A 27664-nucleotide genomic window follows, 5' to 3' on the forward strand; every position below is an offset into this window, starting at 1 on the left:
TTCCAAGCTTTCCGACTTTTCGTCTTAAAACGAATGTAATTTTTATAAATTATAAATATTGCGTAAATTTAACCCTTAAATCATCACCCTACTACTTGACGTTTGGTATAAAGGTGCGTTCAAGTACGTAAGCCTTTTTTTTTTAAATCTGTGAGCTGTCTAATGCTTTGTAGACATTTGGCAACACTATGCATTTGAAAATGAATGAATGAATGAAAATGAAAAATTATTTATTTCCTTATTAAGCTTCTACAAATTGCCATCAGTGGTTGGGATGGGACTTCCTTTTAGGTGAGTGAACCTGTATCAGGGTGCCCCGCTCCTCCATAACTAAACAGTCTTGTTATTACTTATATTATAGGAAATGTTATACATATGAAAGTAACTTATTTTATTTATTAACTAATTATAACTAATATTGTACATTATTTATTTTCTATTTTTATTTTAAAGAATGTTTTAGGTATTTATGGTATTATTTTTTAACCTAATTAAATACTATGTTTATGACATTTAAGGGTTAAGAGCTTACCCCTCTGCCGAAAACCTTGCACAATTATGCAAACTTTTGTATGGACTGACATGGCTATTTGTACGTTACGTACAAATCATGTAGTAATAGCAATACATTTGACGTCCCCTCCCCCGCAAAAATCGGCAGACTGTTTTGTACAGAAAATGACAGCCATGACGTCTCCAGGTGCAGGCAGGTAAATGCTCTAAGAGACGAGTGTAGGTGCGTTATAAATAGAGGAACCATAGATATTACAGAGTACAGACAGCCCTTATAAACTATTAGATCATAAACAATGTAGAAGGGTGGATAAATAAATTAACGTTTTCCATACATTGTCAACTAATACATCGACCGAAATGAGTGCCTTTCATTCCTCGGTTAACAAATTATTTATTAAATTTTATTATTGCTTTGTAGGTATAGCAGGTGAGTATTTTCCTAAATTAAATTTTATCCTTTTGAAAAAAAACGGTGTTTAAAAAAAACGGTTTTTATTAGTATCTACTCATTTTATTAGTTTCGCTACTCATAATGCTACTTTATAGCTAGTAAATAAACATGAAATAAATTAATTGTTTGTTGTAGATTGTTTCAAGTTGCAGTTAGGTGAGTGTTAAAGTTATGCAAATCACTGGCTCTAAAAGTTGAACAAATGCAGCTGTAATTGAACGATTGTATTTCTAAAGTATTAGGTAATTTCTAGTATATTACTGAAAACAGAGAGTACGATGACTTAACAATCTGAAACAAAATAAAAAGAAGATATAAGCAGTTTTGACTTATTTACAATATTAGTGGTGGTAATTGCTATAACTGTTCCAAATTTTAGGTATCTACGTCAAACGGTCTCTGACAAAAACTCATTTAACTGATTTGCAAGACCAAAGTGATCCCATAAGTGTTCCGTGAACAAAGTTTTGCACGGAACACTAATAAGTTTTTGGCAAAAATTCCATTTTGGTAACTACAAGCTTTTATCGTTGACTGTACTTTTCTTTGCACAGTCAACTAATAGGTACTCGTCGAGACCATTCTAAAAATCACAAACACAATTAGATTGCGTTGTTTTATCACAGAGTTCTTATGGCCACCTCCTCCTGTCTCCATCATCAGATCAGCTCGATGGTACCATAATATTGCATTGTCATCCGACTTACATATGTAAGTATGCAAATTTTCAGCTTCATTGGAAGTCGGAAAGTGGGTCAAGTCTTTAGCTTGCAAGATTTGACCCGTACAATCGTACAAACATAGTTACATATATTATTTACATACATAGGTACCTACATTGCAAGTTAAATAAAAGATTGTAAAAATCAACGATTACCTATGTAAAGCCGACCACTGACTAACAGTCCGCCAGACGATATCGGCCGGTCAGTTGTTCGGAACTGTAAAATTTTTGTTCTAACTGACAGGCCGATATCGTCCGGCGGCCTGTTAGAAGTCGGACCAAGAAGTCTGTAGCGGATTTGATAGCCCACGCAGTGCAAGTGTCATTTATACGTCATAATTTCATAGAAGTTTGACGTTTCAAATAACACGTGCACTTCGTGGGCTATCAAATCCGCTGCCGACTTTTCATGGACTGACTCTAGTCAGTGGTCGGCTTAAGTAATTAAGGTTAGGTGGGGTAAGACTAACATAGGTAGTTTATTTTGCTCGGGGCAAGACAAACAGTATGAGGATTCCATACAAATGATAGTCTTACCCTGGTGATAGTTTACCCCACCTTACCTTAATAAGCACTGATCGTTAATTTTCCAGCAATGTTGATGCAGCATAGTAAAAACGTAAAAATAAAGGATTTTCTTCAATTGTTTTCTAGTGAGAGGATTGGTTAAGGTTAATATTACTGTTATTAACCCTATTATCTATTCCACCTTAAGTCTTTAGTGTTCTTGTCTAGAGCACTATTTCTATGAAATACATATAATGAGAGAGAATATTTACAATGATTAATTTACAATTGATTTGCAAATAAGATTTTAGCTTCCGTATCGTACGAAGGAAAATTGAGTTGTGAATGACATTGACTCGTTGTCTCGTTGACGTAGACGGTTTGTGGGCAGCCAGCATTGCGGTGCGCCACAGGACCCCCCTGGGAGAATCAGAGTCCTGCCTGTAAATGAGAAGGAAAGGTTACTTTCCGGCCAGACCGAGTGGTTCTCACCGGGACAACAGCTTGAGCAGGCCTAGCACTTATGCCTGTAGGTGAAGCTGTGTCGCTCTGCATGTAAGCTGGTTTGACGCGGTCAATGGAGACTGTCACTGGTCCTCGTAGTAAGTCCAGTGTGACGGTCTTGTCCGTTCTCTTTAGAACGCGATATGGGCCTGTGTATGGCGGTTCTAGTGATCCACGCAGTGCATCCTGTCTAAGGAAAACATGGCTGCATGAACTTAGGTCCTTGTGAACAAAGACTGACTTGTTTCCGTGCCTTGATGCGGGGACAGGTCTGAGGTGTGACATCTGGCGTTTCAACTGAGTGACAAAATCATCAGGCTGCAGGGTGTTTGAGGTATGAGAATGAAAGAACTCACCCGGGATGCGTAAAGGCTCACCATACACCATTTCTGCAGCTGAGCATTTGATGTCTTCCTTCCACGCACTTCTTATGCCGAGTAGGACGATCGGCAACACCTCAGTCCACCTCGTGCTGTTGTGGGCCATGATGGCGGCTTTCAGGGAGCGGTGAAGACGCTCTACCATCGAATTGGCTTGAGGATGGTAAGCCGTCGTGTGACGCAGCTGTGCACCACAAAGCTCTGCCAAGACCTTAAACATACGTGAGGTAAATTGACGTCCTTGGTCAGTAGTTACGGTTTGAGGACAACCAAAACGCGATATCCAAGTATCGTAGAATGCATGGGCTACCGTTTCAGCCGTGATATCAGACAGTGGCTTTGCCTCCGGCCACCGTGTGTACCTGTCAATGGCTGTGAAAAGGTAACGGAATCCTGATGAAGGTGGCAATGGGCCGACCAGATCAATGTGAACATGACTAAACCTTTCTTCTGGTAATTTGAAATTTCCAAGAGGAGAGGAGGTATGACGTTGCACTTTAGCACGTTGACACGATTCGCATGCACGTACCCAGGTACCGCAATCTTTGCGTACAGATGGCCACACGAATCTCTGAGTAACAAGTTTGATTGTGGATCTCGTACCTGGATGACTCATGCCATGGATGGTGTTAAATATCTTCTGGCGATGCTGCTTGACGATAAACGGACGTGGCTTTGCTTGAGACGTGTCACAATATAAATAAACATTGGTACCTGGTACGGGTACTTTCTCAAGCTTCAGTGACGAAGATCGATTGGCAAGAAGTTCTTGTAGTTCTGGGTCTTCCTGCTGAGCTTGCGCGATGGCTTCGAAGTCTGGTGGCACGGCAATGGTCTCGATACGGGAGAGCGTGTCAGCGGTGATGTTGTCTTTCCCGGAAATGTGTCTGATGTCGCTTGTGAACTGCGAAATGAAATCAAGGTAATTGAATTGTCTCGGGGAACATTTCCTGTCTTTTTGCTGAAAGGCGAAGGTGATAGGTTTATGATCTGTATAAATGACGAAATGTCTGCCTTCAACCATGTAGCGGAAATGTTTGACACTTTCATATATAGCGAGCAACTCCCGATCATACGCGCTGTATTGCGTCTGTTGCCGTGTCATCTTCTTTGAGAAGAAAGCAAGTGGTTGCCACTGTCCTTGCACCAGCTGTTGTAAAACGCCGGCCAAGGCCGTCCTTGAAGCATCAGTAACTAGAGCGAGTTTTGCGTCCATAATGGGATGAGCCAGTAATGTAGAGTTCGCAAGACTAGACTTACAGTTCTGAAATGCCTCTAACTGTTGATCTGTCCAAGTTAGTGGAGACGAACTTTTCAGTTTAGGTCCAGTTAGCATGTCGTGAAGAGGGGCTTGGTGTTCGGCAGCGTGAGGAACGAATCTTCTATAAAAGTTCAGCATGCCGAGAAATCTGCGTAAGCCACCGACGGTCTTTGGGGGAGGAAATTCCTGCATAACCTTTACCTTCTCGTCGATGGGACGCGTGCCTTCTTCAGAGACAGTAAATCCTAAGAATGTGACTTCTTTCTGACCAAAAGAACATTTGGATTCATTGATGAGCATACCGTACTCATGGAACCTATCGAAAACTTGCCGTAGATGTTCTAAGTGCTGCTCAGCATCTTTAGAATAGATGAGCACGTCATCGATATAGGAGTACACGAAGTCCAGATCTCTGAGCACCTCATCCAGGAACCGTTGAAAGGTTTGGGCAGCGTTTCGGAGTCCAAATGGCATGAATGGGAAGGAAAACAATCCAAATGGAGTCGTAATTGAAGTTTTGCAGATATCATCTTTGTATACGGGAATTTGGTTGTAAGCTTTAACTAAATCTATTTTTGAAAATATTTTACTACCAGCGAGTCGATGTGCGTAGTCCTCTATGTGGCGGACAGGGTATCTGTCAGGGATAGTGCGTGCGTTTAGCGCGCGGTAATCCCCGCACGGCCGCCAACCATTGCCTTTCTTTGGCACCATATGTAGCGCTGATGCCCACGGTGAATCAGACGGTTGTGCTACACCGTCGCGAAGCATCTCTTCAAACTGCTCCTTAGCAATCTTCAGGCGATCTGGAGCTAAGCGGCGTGGTCTACAGAAGGTAGGAGGACCTGGAGTAGTTCGGATGTAGTGAACAGTGGAATGCTTTACCTCTCGCGGCAGTCCAGATGGTTTCGTTAAGCTGGAGTATCCCAGCAAGCTAGCAAGCGGTGGTACTCACTGTCACCCGAAATTGCCTTAACGCTGGGTTGGTTGCACTGCTTAAGCTGTCCCGTAGTCGACAAAGTTGTTAAACTGTCAATAAGTAGTCTTCTATTTCTGCAATCGATAAGAATACCATAATGTGCAAGAAAATCAGCGCCAAGTATAGGTTTGTTTACGTTTGCTACGACAAAGTTCCAAATAAAGTCTCTGCGTAATCCTATATCTAGTTTTTGCTTGATTATGCCGTATGTATGTATGAGCGAACCATTAGCGGCAGTAAGCGAGTAGTTGTCACGCGACTTGCAATTAGGCATAAAATTTCGTGGCAGAACGCAAAGGTCAGATCCGGTATCAATGAGGTATTGAATTTTAGTTACTCTGTCCGTGATAAATAGGCGGCAGGTTGTAGTAGGGGGACAGTCAGCAGCCGCCACGGTAGACTGTCTTGCTAGTTTTCCGCTTTAAAGTTGCACGGCGGAATGCAATTCCGTGCGTTGGTACTAAAGTGACTATGATACCAGCACATACCTGATTTGACCGCTCGATACCGACCGTGTGACTTCGATCTGCTACGACTGCGCGACCTGCTGCTGTTAAAACGCGAACGTCGCTGACCGCTGCTGTTACCGGTGTTTAGCTGAGCAATTTGTTGCGTCATTTCGCTCTGGATGCGCGCCGTTATAGATTGCTCCATCTTCCTAAACATGTCTTCGAACGAAGTCATGCTTGCAACCTGCTTAAAAGAACAAGGTGTCACGTCGATGATTTGGTCTGCAAGGATCGCGATGTCGTCTAAAGAAGCCGTCTTCTGAGACGCGATGATCGCTTGCACTTGAGTAGGTAAGCGAGTGGACCACAAACTTCGGAGAAAATCGTCAGTGACACTATCGCCAGCTAATCCTCGAAGGTGACGAAGGAATTGGCTTGGTTTCCTGTCTCCAAGTTCTTCAAATTGCAGCAACTGACGACTTTTGTTTTCTTGCGACGTTGACAGTCGGTCGATCAATTGTTTTTTCAACTTTTCGTATTTATCTGTTTCTGGGGGCTTCGTTATGATATCCCGTACTTCTCGAGCCGTTTTGGGATCTAGCTCTCTGATAACCTGGAAATATTTCGTTGAATCCGCTTTTACGCCCCAAACGGCGAACTGCGCCTCGACCTGGGCGAACCAAACTTCCGCATCTTCTGCCCAAAATGGTGGTAATCTCATGGTCAGACGATCAACCGCGGCGCCTGATCGCTCGGGCTCTATTTTCTCACAAACGGAATCTTCGAATTCGTCGGTCATTTTGAAAATTTTGAAAGTCGCGGGTCACCAATTTAGTGTTCTTGTCTAGAGCACTATTTCTATGAAATAATACGCGGAGATAGATAGGATGAATATTTACATATAATGAGAGAATATTTACAATGATTAATTTACAATTGATTTGCAAATAAGATTTTAGCTTCCGTATCGTACGAAGGAAAATTGAGTTGTGAATGACATTGACTCGTTGTCTCGTTGACGTAGACGGTTTGTGGGCAGCCAGCATTGCGGTGCGCCACAAGTCTATTTTTTTATTCGGTAGACTAAAATGTAATTTCCTAGTATGAACATAAAATAACATTTCATAGTATGAAATGTCATTTTAGTCTACCGAATAAAAAATAGACTTTAGAGTAGGGCATATAGATGCTTTTAACCAACAATGCTGCACCAATATTGCGGGAAAATTAACGATCACTGTTAATAAGAAATGTACGGGTGCAGAATTAAACTAAAGTATTTAATCGGCCAAGAGCATATCGGGCCATGCTCAGTGTAGGGTTTCGTAGTTACTAATCTGTCAAAAAGGCCAAACGGGGGCTATTAGTAAGTATCATGTAGGTAGGTACATTAATTACTGAATACAGTGTGAGGTGGGACGTAAGGACAAACACTATCTCAGGAGTATAGGTTTATTCTGATATACGATACTTATGCTAGGGTATATATAGGGTACATGTGAGAGAGTGTGCGTGTCATATATGGTGCACACTACACCTCCCTTCCAAAAGAAAAAAAAAGATTATAAGTTTACAAAATAATATTTTTTTCATATATCTAGTAATAGTATGAAAAGAGTAAATAGTTACACTGTTTTACAATCTATGAAAAAAAAACGCAAAAAACAAGATATAAAATCTAAGAACAATCAATATTTATTGTAGGTAACCTTTTTTCATTTAAATTTTTAGATTGGTTGAACAAAGAAAAAAAAAATAACAAAAAAAAATACCTTAGTCGTAAAACAAAGCAGAATAATAACATAATTGACAAATTAATAATCAAAGTATAAACACAATTGCAGCACGCTTTGATGACGAAACAAAATTACAAAGTAGATACATTACGCAGTTATAAGAAAAATTAAAAATACAAACATTTACCACTATTGTAAAAAAATATTCTTGTCTATTTAAGACACACGTGTATAATTATAATTAAGTCAATCCTAATAGGTACCTAGTTGTTATTTATTACATTCCGTATTTATCATATTTTAATACATCAATTACATCATATTCTCAAATCCATAGTTATTGTTACATACTTGCAAGTAGTTTCTTAATTATTCCGCTTTTAAGACGTCATTATTGTTAAATTTCACTTTATTTATTATATTATTTTAACTAAAAGTGTGCATCCTGTGTGCATCACTTGCGGCAAGGGTACACAACGCATTTACTTTTGTGGCCGGCCGACCTTAATAAACATTTATTTATTTATTTGCTCAGGATACAAGGAAATTTTATTATTATTACGCGCGCACACATACTATTTATTTATATACTCATTCAGGCAGTTCTTTTAACACTTTCATACACAATATCATTCCGTGTGTCCAAGGAGTCTCCACGATTGATACTCGACCGAATCATGGTCAGACGCCAAGGATTCCGTGCCTGCCTTGTATCCTGGCGTACCCTTGCTATACCGTATCGCTCAAGGCCGCCTCTCGGGCCACCGAAGATGCGATAGGCATGTTCAATTTATATCTATTTTGCTTCATATTTCCCTCTCATACACAAAACATCCAAAATCCAACCATATAACGCAACCCCATGAAAGCTTCAACATGTAAGAATTTCAACAACTCTTAGTTGATCAGGCTAATTGTTCTTTGAAAAACTTATATATATCAGCCTTCCCAAGCACTGCTTAAATAAAACACGATCCAATTATGCAACCAATTCCCTCTACACATATCAAACTATACCTCTCAAAACTATTCCATTATAATTCTTTACATAAATGTACAGTCCCTAACACATTTTAAAACCACAAGCCATAAAATCCAACTTTAAAACAACCCTGAGCATACCTCTACCAACTAATAAAACTTTTCAATATAAACGATCACAATCCTATGTTTTTTTTATACATATTTTTTTTTTACCATCCTCTTATCCTCATTTATCAATATTGTCATCATTTAATTTCACTTTGATCCTAAATCCGTCAAGTCCATATTATATATCAACTCCAATACACATTAAATTACATAAAAATGAATTGTCTTAAAATCAAAATAATCCTTAATTAAAAACATCACTAATCTGACTCCGCATTTCTATAACTTACACAACAATAGACACACAGTTACAAACATTTTTACGAACCTTAAAATTCAACCCTTAAAATCCAACATTAAATCTTTACCTAAACGTACTAAATTCCAACTAACTCAATACAATTACGTTGCTTGCAGTACATACCATTTTAAATTTTAAAAATTCATAGCCATAATTATATTTACCTATATAGTCATATCTCATTTGTTTAATATGTCAGATCCGTGTTAATAAAATTGTCAAGTCCGGTACATAATAAAGAGCTTAATCAAATAAAAAAAAACATCTTAAATACTAACTAAAAGTCTTTAATTACCTATACCTAAGTCATAAAATCTAGTATATGGTTAAAAGTGGGATATGTAGTTTTAATTATCATGGACTATTGTTGTACTTATAATTTAAATGATCTTATTAAGTGCACAGTGATACAAATGTTTATGTGAAATTTGAGCTGTAATTACAGACGGCGCATACCAATCGTGGTGACATCGTGACCGATGTATACCTACCTTATTTGCAAGTTATGATGAAATTATTTCTAAGTATTTGGGAATACTGGACTTGTGCAATGTATTGGGAATAATTTTAAAACAAAACCTTATGTTACACTGAATGAAATTGGATTAAAATAAATTTGAAAGAATACTGATCAACAAAATATGAAAAATATGTGACTTGATTTAATCGAAAAAATTACATTGAGAAATAAAAAAGAATTATATACTAACCTTTTAACCATATTAGTGTTACGTCATCAAGCGGCTTCACATCTTACATACTACATATATTGTTACAATCTTAAAATACACAAATAATCGATTCATATTTTATTCAATATACCTGTTTACTGATTTACTTCCGTATCCAGCGCTGGATTAACTAATGATTTAAGACTTATAAATCAAACCGAAAATTTACTTGAAATTACATATAGGTGTGTATATCTATTCAAGGCACAAATATTAATACAGGAAACATTTTAATCTAAATTACTACTCCTACAAAAAAATATGATTTTACGAAATATTGTCTAAAAGGTCTATATAATTTCACCATCGTGTCCCTGTTGCCTGTTGATGACGACGTCCTCAGTTCCCATCCAACGTTGATCCAACGGGTACATTGGGTACCCTCGTCCAAGGACACCAACAGCTCCCGGCAGCAACACGATCCTAGTTTCTCTTGTTGTTTCAGTAAGATTTCCTTTTACGTTTTAATCGTTGGTGTTGAAACGTAGTATATTAATATTACTTAGTAAGTCCATGAAGAGTTCCTTTTAATAATTGACCAACACATTTTATTTTTCACTTTTAAAGTCGTCGATATTCACAACAAACTTCCACTGTTCAATTGTTGCATTGTTTATTCACTAGTTATTGTCCCGTGCATAAAAGTTTCGTCACTGTTCATAAGGCACTGAATTCTCCATTTAATTTATTAAAGTACCGGCTGGCGCGAAGCGCCGCCAGTGCAGCGCAAGGCCGCACTGGCAGGATCGCCATGTGAGGTGGGACGTAAGGACAAACACTATCTCAGGAGTATAGGTTTATTCTGATATACGATACTTATGCTAGGGTATATATAGGGTACATGTGAGAGAGTGTGCGTGTCATATATGGTGCACACTACAACAGGCAATAAATTACTGAATACTGAATACATTACAAGCATAAGGGAGTACCTTTGCAGCGCTTTGGACGTATTTTTACTAAGAAAAGAAGAATTATTGCAATAGGTAACTCAAAAACTACTGGATCGAAGATGCTCGCTATAGCTTTCATTGAAACAATTATTAACCAAGCTTTTGTTTCATGATTTTTTTTTCATCTTTTTGGACCCATTTTACCGTTCGTCGCAATACGTATGATTTATACTACCTATCCATGCCAAAATGCAGCTGCTTTTTCTAGCACTAACGATCACGGAGCAAAGCCTCGTACAACGGACATGGCGAAACTACGAGTATAAGGGTTTCTATAAACTGCAAAACGTAATTCAAGACCAAAAAAAGTAAGAAATGTTGCCACTTTTTTACTAGCGCGTCTTGTATTTACGTACAAATAAGTAAATAAAAGTACTTTTTTAAATAGTAGGAGTAAAATTACTAATGAATAAATTATCTTAGCGTGATTATTTATCAAAAGAAATTTACTATTTTACAAACAAATTATTGCAATGGCAACATTGTCCTACTTTTTTTGGTCTTGAATTACGTTTTGCAGTATAGGTGACTACGAAACCCTAAAAACTGATTTCTTTTTGATATTTACCGTAACGTAAGATTCATATGATAGTTCAATGAATCCGAGCCCTTTTATCAGTACTGGTTTCTGAAAAAAAAAAAACATTTCTAGATTACCATAAGGTGTAAATCTAAATAGTCTTTAAAAATAATCAAATGGCAAGATCTAACATAATTATAAACATTTTGTCGTCTTAATTGGTAATGGTGGTAATTCATTGTCCAATTTCCTTGTCCATCAATGTCAGTGCGTCGGTATCGTCTTGGGTCGTCCCATTCGTTTTTCGTCAAGTTCTTAAATTAGTCCTATTCTGCTTTCGTCACTCATTCTACATTCGTCACAATCGTCGGTGGCTTTCAATGTAGAATGAGTGGCGAAATCAGAATAGGACTAATTTAAGAACTTGACGAAAAACGAATGGAACTTTCTCATTAAAGCAAAATGTGAGACGCAATACATATTGGACAAAGATATTGGATAGGTGGAATACCACCCTAAAACACCTACAGACCCGAGCAGGCGTTTAAATGTGAGTTGTGAGTTGAACAAAAAATGTTTGTGTTCAGTTAAAGGATAATTGAAAGTGGTAGTGAGTGATATGAAAATATAAATAAATGTTTATAAGAACTTGCGCTTGCGCGATGGAGATGGTGACCAGCTTGCGCACACGCACCGAGGAGTGTCTGGTGCAGTTGTACCAGCCCGAGTGGAACATGGCTGCTGGCAGGAGAGTCGCCTGTTAATAATGTACATACAATAAGATTTTTGTTAATGACTTAATTTTTATTACCTACTTCCTAATAGACTATAATGGTTATAATAACTCTATACTGTACATACAGCAACACTCCCAACTGTACACCAGTGGACCTTATTATATAAAAACTTTTTACAAAAAAAAGCAAACCGACTTCAAAAAGGATGAAATAATATATTATCCTTTTTGAAGTCTATGCGTTACCAACTGATATGTTTGAAGTCGGTGCCAAGCCAAATTTTGAAGCATACCATGATTTTGGTGCGATTCGATAAGGATGTACCTACGTTGGATTGCCTTACACGACGACAATGAACATACTTTCTGTAGGTCGACTGTCGACGTTAAAAATATGTTTACACTTTTCGCCTTATAATAAAGGTGTAAGGTGCAAAAGTGTAAACATATCTTTGACGTCGATTGTCTGTACCATGTTTGTCGGCACATTAGTGGAAATCCAATGCATTTTTTTTCCGTCGTATTTTTTAAAGAGCATTTCTTACTAATGCTCGAACAGTCTATAGCACGCAAGTGTGAGATTGGGACTGAGTAATTTCCCGTCCCTTATCCAGAGGACTACATTTCAAAATATAAAACAATTCAAGAAATTTACCTTCTTGCCAAATTTCACCTAAAGCGGTTCAGTTGTTTAGCCATGAAAAGGCGACAAAGAGGCAGACAGAATTACTTACACATTTGTAATAGTTATTAGTACAGTTCTAATGGGATTTATAGCCATAAAGCTGATTATTTTTGACTGGTATTGTTACTACTTGGCTTGGCACCGACTTCAAACATATCAGTTGGTAACGCATAGACTTCAAAAAGGATAATATTTTATTTCATCCTTTTTGAAGTCGGTTTGCTTTTTTTTGTAAAAAGTTTTTATTTTTCCATTTTTAGTTTTAACGCATTGTTAAGAGCGCGACGCATGAATGAAAAACAAGATCATGTTTAACACTAAATTCGTGTACCTATTTCTTTAATAAATATGTAATCAGGAATTTTCTCGAGTCCGTCTGGGAAATTATAATTCCTGTCACTACTACACTAAATCCATCCTCCGCCCCGCCACTGACCCAATCCCTCAACGCCCCGATCACTCAACCTCACAGCGCATCAACCCCTGATCCAGGAACCCCTCGACCCTGAACCAGAAATTTTCTCGAGTCCGTCTAGGAAATTATAATTCCTGTCAACTAAATCCATCCGCCCGCCCCGCCACTGACCCAATCCCTCAGCCCCCCGATCACTCAACCTCACAGCACATCAACCCCTGATCCAGGAACCCCTCGATCCTGAACCAGCAACCCTTCAACCGCCATTCCCAGACCCCTTAATCCCTGAAGCAAATGCTCGGGTTACTTTAGAAAACCCCGAAATCACTTAACACGTGCCTTTAAAAATTGAGGAGTTCCCTCAATTCCTCATGGATTCCATCATCAGACCAGAACCAAAAATAATACAGAAACACCTTGGAGGTAACTTCTTCCCAACAAAAAAAGAATTACTCAAATCGGATCACAGGTGCCGGAGTAATCGCTGAACATACTTACATTTAAAGAAATCATCATCATTATCATCAAAATAATCATCATCATCAGGTCTACTTCATCAAATTGGTGGTTTTCGGGAGAAAATCCTCGAGTTGCTTAAGAAAACGCCCAAAACACCATGCATGTGCCGTTAAAAATTGAGGAGTTCCCTCAATTCCTCATGGATCCCATCATCAGAACAGAACCAAATTAAAATGGGACCAACTCGGAGGTAGCTCCTTTCAAACAAAAAAAGAATTACTCAATTCGGACTACGGATGTCGGAGTAATCGGTGAACGTACATAGAAAAAAAAAAAAAAAAAAAAATAGCCACAACCGAATACAGAACCTCCTCCTTCTATGAAATTGAAGTCGGTTAAAAAGGCATAAGGTCCACCGATGTACAGTTAACAGTGTGGGCGATAGTACAAAAACAGTGTTCTTATCCAGTGGCGTAGCGTGAGCTAATCTAGTCGTGGGCGAAATCACATCTGTGAGGCCTTTTTCTTTCACTGTGCCCGAAAGGGCCTCGCGCGAGGCCTCCCTTGGGGCGCGAGGCCGTGGGCGACGGCCCACTTCGCCCACGCCTAGCTGCGCCACTGTTCTTATCCGCCTAAACCAGGCGTGGCTCACTCCGCGATTTCTTCGCCTTGCTACATTAGGTAGCTAAAAGTACATCCGTTCCACACCAATTTTGGTGACTAGCCATAAGCCGCGCGTGGCGCTGTCGCCACCTGGCGGCCATACCTGTCCTGATCGTAACAGACGCGTTTTGATAGAGAGTGAGTCTTCTGTAGTATACTATTATTTATTCTGTGCCTAAACCAGCTTCCATAATCAGACCATATTGATGGTGTGGCCGACTTCACAAACATCTTTGTAAGCCAATGTTCCAAAAACATAGATATTTTCACGACCTTACTGTCTGTCATATTTAATTACACAAACGGGTCTACCGCGATATAATTACCCGACCCGTAGACCCGTTTGTGTAATTAAATATGTGTACAAAACGCGAGAGTTTAAAGTGTCTTATTGTCTGTGTTTTAGACTTTATCTCTAGGTATAATCTCCAAATCAGGCCTCAGAAGCTACTACTACTACTAGAAGCTATGACTATAGTTCTGTCTGTTTTAATGCCCTCTTTTAAGATATCTTGTCGAATTTCACCTCAATGGTGACGTCTCCAGCGTTCCATAAGAATAGTCCAGTGCCGATCAGGATTGCCATCGCCATGAAGATGATCGGCATCATGGCGGCAAGCGTCCGCTCCGTGGACTAGAAAACAGAAATAAAAAGTACGAGTACGTGGGTGAAACACAAAACTGTTCACATATTTCCTGTAGACATACCTAAAAGTTGAAAGTTATAAAACTGCCCAACATAATAAATAATAGTTTGTTTACAACATAAGCCGTTTGTTTAACATAATACAGCATGTATCAGAACGAAAGGCAAAGAAAGAGACCAATTAATGTTTAGGTCATACTGAGCAACTTTTACTATGGGACCAATCCCGAAAACGCGGAAAAAAATTTTACTCTCCCATAGGAAATTTCAACATCAGACCAGCAAAATGTATGAAACATCCAATTTTTTTTCCGCACGGTGCACCGATGTACAGTGTGTGCGATGATACCAACCATCGTCTGAAGCATGAGCAGGCCGAGTGTGCAGACGTTTATGATGACCTGACCGCTGAATGCCACGCCGCCTGTTAGCTGTATCTGCCTCGTGCACCTACAGGACATTTCCATATCTGGAGAGCGATTCGGACTTAACACATTTAAGAGCGTTTTCACATTGACCGATCCGATATCGGATGTAGGATCCTACATCCCCGTAGTCAAGCCGCGGGGGCGCGCCCGGGCGCCATCTTTAGCGGTCACGCACACTATAATAAACATTTTGCCTACACATACACACACAAACAATTGTCGGTCCGACAGCTGACGGGGGGTTCCGACATGGCCGAATTTATCGGAAGCGCGCCTTTCCGATATCGGATGTCGGAAGCCGCCTATGACAAAAACAGCTGCAGGAGGGACTCGCCATTGGCATTATCATATTATTATGTCTGCCTTTTTTGTGTTGTCTATCGTTTTTTAGTAATGAATATTTTTTAAATGTATGTATAAATAAATACCTATAGAGAAACATATGTGACGTCCCACGGTCAAAGGTACCTTATGGCGGGTATGGAGTTATGCATACCCCAGTAATCTACAATAAATAAGCTATCGATAACACAAAAGATCAACCTTCTAGGTTGCGTAGTTACAGAGATATGATTTTTTGAAAATAATGTTGTGAAATGAGCAACTTTACGATAGAGAAGTTTTAAGTTTAGCCGCCTAAAAAACTATGTTCCTGAAGTAAGTTACATAGTTGACTAGAAATAATAATGCCTTATATATCTGAGATTAAAAAAATATTGCGACTTGTTCTGTAATGCAAATAGAAACTTTTGATATCGACTGATTTATGTGTATACTAACCAATCTCTTGAAAATAAAGTTTTATTTCATTTTCACGATTGATTGCAATGAGCTCTCAAGATTTAAATTTTATCTATTAGAAAACGACACTGACAGACAGTTTAAGCAAAAAACAATACCGATTTAGAGGTGAAAATGTATTTTCTGACTTTTTCATATAAAATCACAAAATTGAATATTTTTACTTTTAATGTGACACACAATCAATTTTTCTGAGCACATATGAAAGAAATTCTGTCATTCAAATGAAATAAATCCTAAAACCCCAACTAAATACTATATTTAACCCCTTATGCCACTTTAAACTTACATAACAATAACAGTATTTGCTCCATACATTTACGAAAAGGTACCTTATGGAAATAAATCTAATAATACATCACTACAAAATATCAATCATATTATAGTTTATCTTTTATGAATAGAAAATATTAATTTACATTAAACTGCCCCCAATTTAATTAGTTCTTCGTCATAATAATCTTAAAAAAGACCAATAATTTGTATGTAATGAAAAGGTACCTTGTGGTCAAGTTACATGATGAGGCATGATGATGATGGAACAGTTAGGATAAACTAATAATATTTTGGGGTTAAGATGGTATAAATCGTCTATTTCTTATCAATAATATATTTCGGTTGCTATTGAAGATAAGCGGCATTGAGGTTCAATGACCTCAGATATTCCATAAGGTAATGCGTCGGGTATTGGCATTTTTCAGCAAACCAATGGCTGATTTACTGCATGCGACCAAACCAAATGAAGATTATTCTAGTTAAGAAAGACTTGACGAGAGTAACTTTGGTATAATAGCAGTTTATTTGGATTTGTGATGTCGGTCTATGCACGGTTATAATATTTGCGAGGCGCCCCAACCAGAACTGAAATTATCAAATTAGTTTTGCAGAATGCTAATACAGTTCTCTACCAAACTTCTTTTCCCGTATTGACTAGTTTTTTTGGGAATTTTCAATCTTTTTTCCATAAGGTACCTTTTCTACTAAACTCTGAGACGACATTACTAGGCTTATAACTAACTTATAACAAAAATAAAAACAGGTAAACAAACGTTACGCATTAAGGTTTCAGATCACACAATAAAACAAAATTGAGCATTTTTTCACCTCTTTACAAAACATTTAATATCTCCGAAACTAGAAACCCTCATAAGGTACCTTTTCCCGTGGAACGTCACATATAATTCTTACATTTTACTTCCTTAGAATATCGGATCGGACAATGTGAAAACGATCTTAAGGTGACGATCGGTTTCAAACTGCACCAGAATTGAGTGTTTAGATTAGCTATAGCTACACAAAATTGTTGTTTCCCAATATTTTTTGTTCCATTCGGTTTTCCCCCATTCTGCTTTTTAACCAGTGGTTTATTTTTACAGTAAGTAGTTAATTTGATTGCAGGTGTATGTCCCAGTCGCTTTTTCCCCCTATTTCAGGGCGGTTTGCCCTGAAGCTACCTGACGAACCTAACCTATCGACTTAGTGTGACTATAGTGAATCTTGGATCCGTTGCATCTCTAATATTTACGTCACAGCAGCACTTAGCATATTATCACCGACCTCACACACCGACCATGGTCAAAGTCGAAATTAATGTTTCGCTGTGAATTTAATTCAAGATTAAACCAGTATTTTTTTGCATTTTACATTGTTTATCGATAAAATACCTATTCTGTTATCTTAATTAACTATTCATGATGCCATACACATAAAAAAACTAACTTCGAGACCTTTCAGAGTGCGCACTGGCACTAACAATCTTAAAAACGGTCAAAATTCGTGAAAAACCTTAATTTGGCAATAACTCGAAAACCGTGCCACTTTTACTGGGGTCATGTTAAGTTGGTTTGGGTCCTCTTGGCTTGGTCTACCTCCAGTGTCACTGTGACTTGTCACTTATGGGACACCCTGTATAGGCTGCTTTTCCACCGAGGCGGAGATGAGAGGGGGCTCGTACACTCTCCATACATATAGGTACATAAATGTGTGGATATAGATATTCTTTACTCACCATAGCGTGATAGAATGCATTTTAACCCCAACTTTAAAAGCATTTTCATATTTCCTCTCCTTTTCCTCCTGACTGCCACTGCCTTCAAAGATATCGTTCAGGTCTTCAAAATATTTGCACAGATGCTTGAACTGGTGCGCGATAGCAATGGTGCTGGTGATAATTAACATGTAGAGGACGAGGACCCGGACCATGAAAATCAACCAGACAATATAGTGGACTATGCGAGCAGCTGCGGCGATAATTCTTCGGTCTTCAACGTCTGGCCATACAGGGATCATGACGGTGAAAGTCGCGTCTGAAAACGTTATGGTCAAAGGATCCATTTGCATAGAAGTACCTACCTACAACAAGTTCGAAAAGGCTTATACTTTGCACTTCAAAAACTGATAGCAAAGTTGCATTTTATTCACATGTGAGGCGAAGAAATCAAATGCAAATTTTGAGTTGTTTTCTTATGTTTGATGATTTTGGATGATCAATATTTAATAACATTCAATATGGATTTTATTTGGTTTGATTTTGTTTGATATTTTACATTTAATATTTGCTTCGGGTTGGTGAGGTGAAAAATGTTGTGTTTCACTCGGGGGCAAATTTTGTTTAACCCTCGCAACGCTCAAGATTCCATTTTTCGAATATTTCGCTTGCTCGGGTATCAATATTAGCACGAGCGGTTAAACAACAACTTTGCCCCCTTGTAAATAAAATAACTATTAGTTTGAATTGATATGTTTTGCACTTAGGGGCTGTCCATAAATTACGTCATCGATTTTTGACGATTTTGGACCCCCCCCCCCTATAATCATCCAAAAATCATGCATCAAATGACCCCATTTCCTCCTACTTCATGCTACCGTCATCCGATGTCCAGACCCCCCCCCCCCCCTAATTTGAAATGACGTAATTTATGAATAGCCCCTTAGATGTGTTTTATAATTTTCGACGTGTTTTTTTTTTGCTTGTATGGAAATTCCATGTTGACGTGTAAAAGTGGCTATGTGGCCTATTCGCTGAATAAATGTTGATGTTTGATGTTTTTTTCTTAATCCTTTTAAAGAAAAACGAGGTAAAATTGCTAGACCTAAGATATATTGCCAAACGCAACCACGAAACAAATGCATTATAATATGAGTGTTTCTTTTATTTTTTGCCATTTTTATACCTATACTTATTGTGATCTTTTTTGCCACTTTTGTGTTATTTCTACTCAGAAACACGAGCTTTTTCGATCCTAACGGGATAAAAAATGTCCCAGAGTTTTTTCCTATTGTGTCAACATTTCCCCATATACTTTGTACGGCGGTAACAAAAAGGAAAGTGTGAAAAATGTATGGAAATTTTAGGACACGTTTTCTCTCCTATAAGGATGAAAAGGGCTCGCGATCCTTACTATATAGAAATAACAAAAAAGATCACATATATCAAAAAGGCAAAAAATAAAAGACACGCTCATATATGGTGAAAGGGAGCTGCCTCGAATATCGAAACATAACGGTAAATTAAAAGATATTAATTTTCCTAATGGACTAAAACAATGTTGTCATATTTATTTGTGGCATTATCTATGAAAAGGGACCTTATTGTCTATGGCGCTTACGACGCACTGCGTCGCACGGCGTGGTATTTATATCAGAGCATCGTTAATAATGGCGGAAGCGCCATCGACAATAAGGTCCCTTTTCATAGATAAGGTCACATTTATGCGTCAAAGTCGTGTTTAGGTATCATTTCCCGTTTCACGTTGGATCCAAAGAATAAGTAAGTACTCACTTGTTGTAAGCGCCGGAATCCCACTCTGAAACCCATAAGAAACCACCGCAGAGCTGACCACTAAAAAAAGCGCAATCATATACCGAAACGCTGTTTTATGCATCATATTCTCGATGATTCCATCATTAGAAACCTCCTTCAACCTCGCAGCAAATGTCACCAACTCCCTGACCAACTCTCTCATCTCTCGCTTATAATATAAAATGTTGACATAAACCGTATACGAAAGGCCATTAACACACGTCAATAACATTCGATCGGTGCTCTGCTTTTCAGTTAAATTCGGCTGCGTCCAAAAAGCACCGAAATGGGACATAATAAACAAAATTGCTATGACTTCGAGGACTGGATTTATTGCCTTGTAGATTTTCATCAATAATGGAGGACAATCCATGTCCTCTAACCAAAAGTTGTTACCGCCGCCCAAAAATGCGATCTTGCAGATGGTATGGAAAAGGCCATACGTGCGATTATTCTTCATGGTCGTCATGTTGCGGCTATGAAAGTCTTAGTGCCAATAAAATGATTTTGCAAATCATGGAGTATAAAAGAAGGTAATTAAGTGCCGACCGTATTTAATAATTCAAATCAATGAAGCAAAGACGTTTAATAGGTGAAAAATCTTACACCTTGCCTCACCTAACTCACCTTCGTAATTGAGTTGCATATTCATTTTATGAGGTAGGTAGGTATGTACTAGTTATTACAGGGTGGATGACTATTTTCCACTTATGATAACAATCTTCACATCCAAGGAGCATTATTCAAATTCAACAATTACAACATTACATACATTAATTACAACAAAACTAACTACTTACATAGGTATTGTCTGAGAATGTTTTTGTAAATACTAGAGATACAACGGATAGTTGTTTGGCCGGATACCGGATATTCGGCCTGACCATCGGCCGAATCTTCGGTAAGCGGCCGCCGAATATTCGGCCGGCGGAACTTTTTTCAGATGCGCATTGTGCAGGTTTGACCTGTTTCCTAGTGAAAACCTAGGTTCGAAATGAGTCCCCGTGCAAGTCAGTTGAATGTTTAAATTGTTTTTAAATAATAAACGAGTACGATTATGACCGTGACTGTTTCTTAAAACCAAATTATTTACTCCGAAATCAAGCTATGTTACTATCCGGTATCCGGCCGGATGGTAGGACCTTATCCGGTATCCGGCCGGATATTAAAATAATGGCCGAATCGATACCGGATAGTAACCGAATATCCGGTGCATCTCTAGTAAATACGGCATACGAATAAATAAAAAAGCAAAACTTTTTTTTTATTTATTTATTATAAAAAAGGGAAGTTACAGTCATTATTGCTACCTACTTATCTGGCAATTAATATTATTGCTACCTACTTAATGCGCGCTTGTGACAACACTGCAGCTACAAGCATAGTCTAATAAAACATGGTCTTCCATTCCCAGAGTGACACGGGCCTACGTCACAACAACATGGCCGCTATATATAGCGCTATCGCATATTATCATATAGCGCTGTCGCATGATGACGTAGGCCCGTGTCAGTTAGGTGACCTAGAAAAGACGGGAATGGAGTACCAGGCGGAGTATATTATTATACCATGGCTACAAGCATCTGCAAGTGATCTGCAAGCTGCGGTGTCGCTGTATTTATTAACAAATTGAATTTGTCAATGAGTTTTAACTTCTTCAAGTTCTTCAAATGTTTTTTTAAGTTGCATTTGGATAAGTACCTAATATAAGCATGCTGTCCTTCAGTATATCACGGAGAATAGAGAGTAAGATAACTTGACAATCTGAAACAGACGACAAATAAGTAGGTATAAGACATCGGTTAGATTTATTCTCCTTTCGCAAAATGTCCCTGGGCTGGTATTCCACCCTAAGTGCACCTATTGCGTACCTATTGCGTCTCACATTTTGCTTAATGAGAGAGTGAGACGCATAATTATTTGGACAATAGACATTGGACTAAGAAATTACATTAGACATTGGACTAACATGGGTGGAAATTGGAATACCATCTTTAGCAACTTTTACCTTTGCGACTAAACCCAACTACCCAGTGCGCTATATTTCTTAAAAAACTAACTAATATCGAACAAAAATCGGAGGCATAAGTATAAAGAGATTTTGCACAAATGATCTTTTGGTAAAGGGGCATTCTGAAAATGAAACGAAATTTTAATTTAAAAGTTTTGCGAATGGGGCATTTTGTAGCCGGGACGTTTTGCCATACGGCCATCTATGGTAAGGACTTTTTTGCAAATTAGAAATATTTTGCGTTTGGGTTATTATGTGCTGCAATAATGTTATTTCGATACGACCTTGATCGATCACGCTGATTGGTGCATGCGAAATGTGTGAGGGGGCAGATGGTGGAGCCTCACTTGGGATGGTGGAAATTAAAGGCAGGATCCAGGACGAAGATGGGTATTTATTTATTTGACCTTTTGAACGCCACAGACGGCAATTGACATCAACGCAAAATCGTGTCAACGACACCAAAGACGGCATTTGACGTCGATCGTTTTATGATGAAAATCTACGGAAAAACACCCCCCACTTTTAGGTTGGCATTATTTATTCACAAAACTAAATTTTACCCCCGTGGCGTCAGTGGCACGGCAAATTGATGCCCCGTTTGGCGTTCAAAAGGTTAAATAAAAAGGCACCTGTAACAATACAGGTCAAGGGTTAGCCCTGCGATGCAGTTACACATATGTACGTTACAAAATGAAGTGGAAATCGCAAGATGCGCGCTAATCACTAAGACGATCGTCAAGGTCGTATCAAAACCCGTTTAAAACCGTAACAAGTTGTTAAATCTGAATCGGGCTCGGAACCGGTTTTTTTTTTCATACAAAAAATACCGGTATTATTACGTCCTTTTTCGTTCTTTGGTTTTATTATTTAATTTTTAATGGGACAATCTAATAATACGAAGTTGTTACCTAAATACATGATTCAGTCCTACGTAAAAGAGCATAAAAGAATTAAAAATATTAGGCTATTTCGGGTTTTTCAAAAAAACCGGTTCCGAGCCCTGATCGGGCTGCCAGTAAACAACTCCCTGCGAATCATAGAGTAATTATATTGTAAAGAAAGAGTGGTAACTGTATACATCAGTTTTCTTACCAAAACGCGCATTATTTCGTAGTCGACATCTAGCGTCATTGTAGCGGAATTTATCAGTACGTACTGCTAGTTGACAATAGATGTCTCGGCGAACGAAAACTCTAATTCCCTAATTCTATTTCTAATGCTCAACAATTTTCAGCTAATATATATAATAATAACCGGATTAACTGGAAGTCTATTTTCAACCCCTTCTGCTTATAATAATAGTTGTGAATTGTTTTAGTAGTACATTTTTCGTCAGTGGCTTGTGACATCTGGTGTCAAGTAGGGGTGCTCATAGTTCCACTACTTGACGTTAGATGTCGACTACGAAATAACGCGCGTTTTGGTAAGAAAACTGTATTTCTTTACTTATATTAAATTACCTACTCTAATTACTCTATGCTGCGAATGGAGGTGACTCAGTGACATTGCGCCAAAAGTAGGTACTAGTACATACATACTTACCTTTACATAAGATTCATATGACAGCCTGATGAATCCGAGGCCTTTTATCGAAACTCGTTTCTGTAAAAAAAATATTTATATACAGTTTAAGGTGTGTGGTTAAGACCGGCACATAACATTTATTGCTGGGAAGAGCGTCTTTAGGGCAAGAACTCTCGTATTTGTAAATGGACATAATATTAATTGTACCTACATTTGAGGAGTGTCTTTTCAAAAGGGCATATTTTTGAATGGTTTTCATAGAGAAATAAGCCCTTTTGAAAAAATACTCCTCATTAAATTAATGACATTATTAGAAACTAAAAATCATTTACCTAGCCTGTTGTAACCCAGTCATAAGTTGGTTTGTTTGTTTGTAATTGTACAATATTTATTCACTATTATCATTTTGGTGATACAACGGTTTTTTTGCTGCGTCCCCTCTACTGGTGTAGAATTCAGCAAATTCCCACGGAACCGCGGCGGCCTTCGGCCAGAATTAAGCGCTCGCGATGGTTTCCACTGTTTACAGCAACGGCCACGGCACGCGCACCACGAAAGTGTTGAAGTAAAGTTAAATTAGGAATTAATAAGTAGGTACCTGAGCTTGTGCGATCGCGATGGTGACTACTTTCCGCATCCGCACTGAAGACAGTCTCGTGCAGTTGTGCCAGCCGGAGTGAAACATGGCGGTTGGCAGACGAGATGCCTGTAATAGCAAACTTAGTCTAAACATCAGGAACAAATAATAAGACAAAAGAACTGATAATATACATAAAAGAATATTAAAATGAAATTAAAGTAGGTACCTATAGCCTACAAGAGCTGTATTGAGGGAATTTTAAAGATGGTGATAGATCGCGTCTGGGTATAGGGATGTTTCCTCTACTTTAAATAAATGATTTGTCACCGTGCACGAAATAAAGCACCAGATAATTAGTAGAAAAACATAATATGCAGTTATTTTTAACCACAATTTATATTTAATAAATCGGATTGAAATAGAAAAAGTAGTTGAGTTGACCGTTACGTCACTATATTAGTTTTCATATAAATTCCATATTAGCAAATCGTTTTGACAGTTCTAAAAAAGAAGCTGATTTGACTAGTAGGAAAATAGCCTATTATCTATATCGTTTCGTGCAGGGATTCGGATCGTATTCTATCTCGCGATGTCTCACCTCGGTAGTGACGTCTCCAGCGTTCCACACAAATACTGCAGTGCCGCACAGAACCGCCGAGGAAAAGGAGACTATGGGCATCAAAGCCATTAGGGTTCGCTCTGTGAACTTAAGAGAAAAAATAAATTTATGTAAGTACCGCGTAAAACCACCCAGTGACCCAACTATAGGTACCTAATGGTAGTCGGAAATCTTCCAACAATGTGGTCCATAACTAGAATATCTTATTTCGGTATGACTTATATTTAAAATGACGCACTTCTAAGACAAAAGACCGTTATAAATTCATAAAAAATTCAAAACTGATAAAAAACCAAATATTACATAGTTATTGCCTGAGTGATGGGCACCTTGCCGAGGGGCCTAGGCTTAGAAGGTAGAGGTTTTAAGGATTTTTATTTTCTAGTTAGGTTTAGTTTTAGTTATTTTATTTTATAAGGCTCTTAAGTAGAAAGTCGTTTGTATTATTAGTTATTGTCTTGTAGTTACTGGATTATAGTGAGGTGGTTTTACGGTACGGTAGGTAAGTGTTTGCTATAAAGTTGCACGCTGAGCAACGAGTGGTTCAAAATGCAGAATCCTGCCGCCCATAAACTTCCTGTAAAAACGCCACGTCTGGATGCGCTGTTCTGTGATACAAACCGCATACCTATATTTTATTGTTTCCAAAATTCAATGCATGAGACATTTTCTGCTAAGAAAATACTAACCATCATCATCTGAATCATCAGCAGCACAAGCACTCCGACGTTCAACATAACTTGCCCGGTGAACGCCACGCCGCCCGCCAGCTGAAGCTGTCGAATGCACCTACACACAACATCAGTGGTTAGACTGGTTAGCTAAGAAGGCTAGACCTGAGGCCTGACCATGATGTACTTATTGCGATCCTGTTTAGGACCGAAACTGAATTGCTAAAGGACGGAGCTATATAAGTCGCATAATTCCGTCCCTTGTCAATTCAGTTTAGGTCCTAAACAGAATCGCAATAAGGACATCATGGTAAGGCCCCTGCTCGCTGAGCGCTACGCCGCTCGTCAGCTGTCTTCTGATGGCTTTAGAGCTTCTACAGTCTAAAACCAGAATAGGTGCCTGTAGGAATGGGCATTGGGCACTTTCAATCTCCAATACTGGCGTACAAATTTGATGGAGTCATAAAATTGCATTGAATTTGATGAGTACCTATATAGTTGACGCCTGTGTAAAAAAAAGTACAGTCAACAGTAAATTAAATCATGTCAGAAACTTTTGCTATCTCACCATAACGTGAGAGAATGCATTTGAATCCCAAATTTAAAAGCGTCTTCATATCTCTTCTCTTTCTCTTCCTGACTGCCGCTACCCTCGAAAATGCCGTTCAGGTCTTCAAAGTATTTACACAGTTTTTTAAAATGGTGTGCGATCACGACGGTGCTGGTGAGGATAACGAAGTAGATGGCGACAACTCGGATCACGAAGATCCACCAGAAGACATAGAAAATTATGCGGGTTGCACCAGCTATTGGAGTTAGGTCTTCAACATCTGGCCATAACGTGATAGTGGTGGTAAAGGTTGCATCTGGAAAATTTAAAGATCATCTATCTATTGCATTATTTAATTTGCCCGTTTCTGGACATACGTATATTATGCCTCCTCCAAAGCCACATAGAACCAGTTGTGCCAGCGTGTCATTCACTAATACTTTTCTGGTGGGCGACCCGTACCCCTCTAATCATCCCTGGGCCTCTACTCTAAGGTTTATAGGATTTACAAAACTTTATTGTTTCCGATGACCTTAGGTAGGAATGGTTGACTTATATGTAGTAATATAACAGAGAGGGTTCCTTAATTATTTCTCATAATAGGGACCTGAATTTAAATGTTTTACTGACTCAAACAACAGTAACAGGCATCCAACACAATCTACTTACTTGTTGTAAGAGCCTGAAATCCATTTACAACCCCATAAGAAAGCAACGTGGAACCGCACAGAAAACCCAGCGCCACGAGATATCGACACGTTGCTCTAACCATCATCTTCTCGATCATCTCATCATTACACATTCCTCCCAGAGTCACAGCCAGAGTCTTCACCAGTTCTCTGACTTGCTTCTTGTAATAAACCAAACTGATATAAACAGCATACATGACTGCATGTGGAACCGCGAATAAGAATCTATCTGTACTCTGCTTTTCCGTTAAATTCGGTTGCGTGAAAAAAGAGCCCCATTCAGAAATTATGAACGCAGCTGCAGCAACTTCTAAGACACAAGATATCGCTTTGTAGATTCTCATAAACTTTGCAGGATATTTCATGTCTTCAAACCAGAAATTGGTAGCACAGCTGAGATATATGATTTTACAGATTGTGTGGAGCAGGTTAAATGTTCGATTCTTTGGGGGTCTCATGGTTTCCGTATATTGTATACGTTGGATCTTTGCTGCCATAAAAACGTTAGTGCTAATGATTTTTATTTTATTTTTTATTTTATTCATAAGGCACACTATACAGACGACATTCAATACATGATTACAATAAAAGTGGTAGGCTTTATATACAAATGCCATCCAAAATAAGTGAGCACTATTCGATTCTACAAATCATGGTCTATATTCGGTAGGCAATTATGCTTTTTAACAATCACTGCCGTAAATACGGAGGTAATAGGGATTATAATGGAGGTGGATATTGATGGCATAATGAAAGGCGTGGAAAATTTGACACGTGAATTTATTTTTCTTTCAATAGGTAAAGAAAAAATAAATTCAATTTTAAAACGAAACAAATTAATTTATATTTTCTAAATATGTACACACTGTTGATTCTGTACTAATTTGACTGCTAGAGGAAAAAAAAATACAAACCAGAGGATATCAGATTTTGTGGTGGTTTATCCTTTCATAATATACAGCATATACACATGTTAATCATAAGATTTAAAACACTTGCATTGATTAATTCCTGCCTATTATACAAGTCCCACTGTATTAAAACATTTATAGACGGGTCTAACGCGAAATTTATTCAATTACCTTTATTTACCGACGTTTCGTCACAGGTTTCACTGGTCGTGGTCGCGGCTAACTGATGTCCCAGCAATAAATTTCGCGTTAGACCCATCTATAAATGTGAGTTAATATGTGTTCAAAACGCGAAAGTTTTAAATATTATAAGTCACACGTCACACTGTAGCCAATAAAGCTGTAATTATTATAATAGTAACTTCCC

The 27664-nt window shown here is 38.4% G+C and overlaps 2 protein-coding genes and 1 long non-coding RNA gene across 3 annotated transcripts in view; 1 reads left to right on the top strand and 2 right to left on the bottom strand.

The window, feature by feature from the left end:
- The window catches only part of LOC134791999 (dynactin subunit 4), a 252550-nt gene that overhangs the window by 137966 nt on the left and 86920 nt on the right, over nt 1-27664 (top strand). The gene's annotated exons all lie outside the window — the stretch shown is intronic.
- The window catches only part of LOC134792043 (uncharacterized), a 314893-nt gene that overhangs the window by 11396 nt on the left and 275833 nt on the right, over nt 1-27664 (bottom strand). The window lies entirely within an intron of this gene.
- Nucleotides 1003-26844, bottom strand: LOC134792280 (uncharacterized). Its single transcript, XM_063763548.1, has 12 exons — nt 26367-26844; nt 25716-26013; nt 25166-25265; nt 24456-24563; nt 23876-23983; nt 23296-23355; nt 17946-18289; nt 15062-15158; nt 14589-14696; nt 11754-11861; nt 11153-11212; nt 1003-1258 (listed from the first exon to the last, which is right to left on the bottom strand). The coding sequence occupies exons 1-12, from the start codon at nt 26842-26844 to the stop codon at nt 1217-1219; spliced, it is 1911 nt and encodes a 636-aa protein (XP_063619618.1). The 3' UTR covers nt 1003-1216.

Source organism: Cydia splendana, chromosome 7 (assembly GCF_910591565.1).
Source record: "Cydia splendana chromosome 7, ilCydSple1.2, whole genome shotgun sequence".
Lineage (NCBI taxonomy): Eukaryota > Metazoa > Arthropoda > Insecta > Lepidoptera > Tortricidae > Cydia > Cydia splendana.

Excerpts from the sequence above, each read along its gene's own strand:
- LOC134792280 (XM_063763548.1), bottom strand. The coding sequence starts at position 26,844 with ATGAGACCCCCAAAGAATCGAACATTTAACCTGCTCCACACAATCTGT. Across the intron at positions 26,014-26,366 it reads ATTTCAGGCTCTTACAACAA|ATGCAACCTTTACCACCACT; the intron begins GTAAGTAGATTG and ends TAAATTTTCCAG. Across the intron at positions 23,356-23,875 it reads TCGCGATCGCACAAGCTCAG|AAACGAGTTTCGATAAAAGG; the intron begins GTACCTACTTAT and ends TTTTTTTTACAG.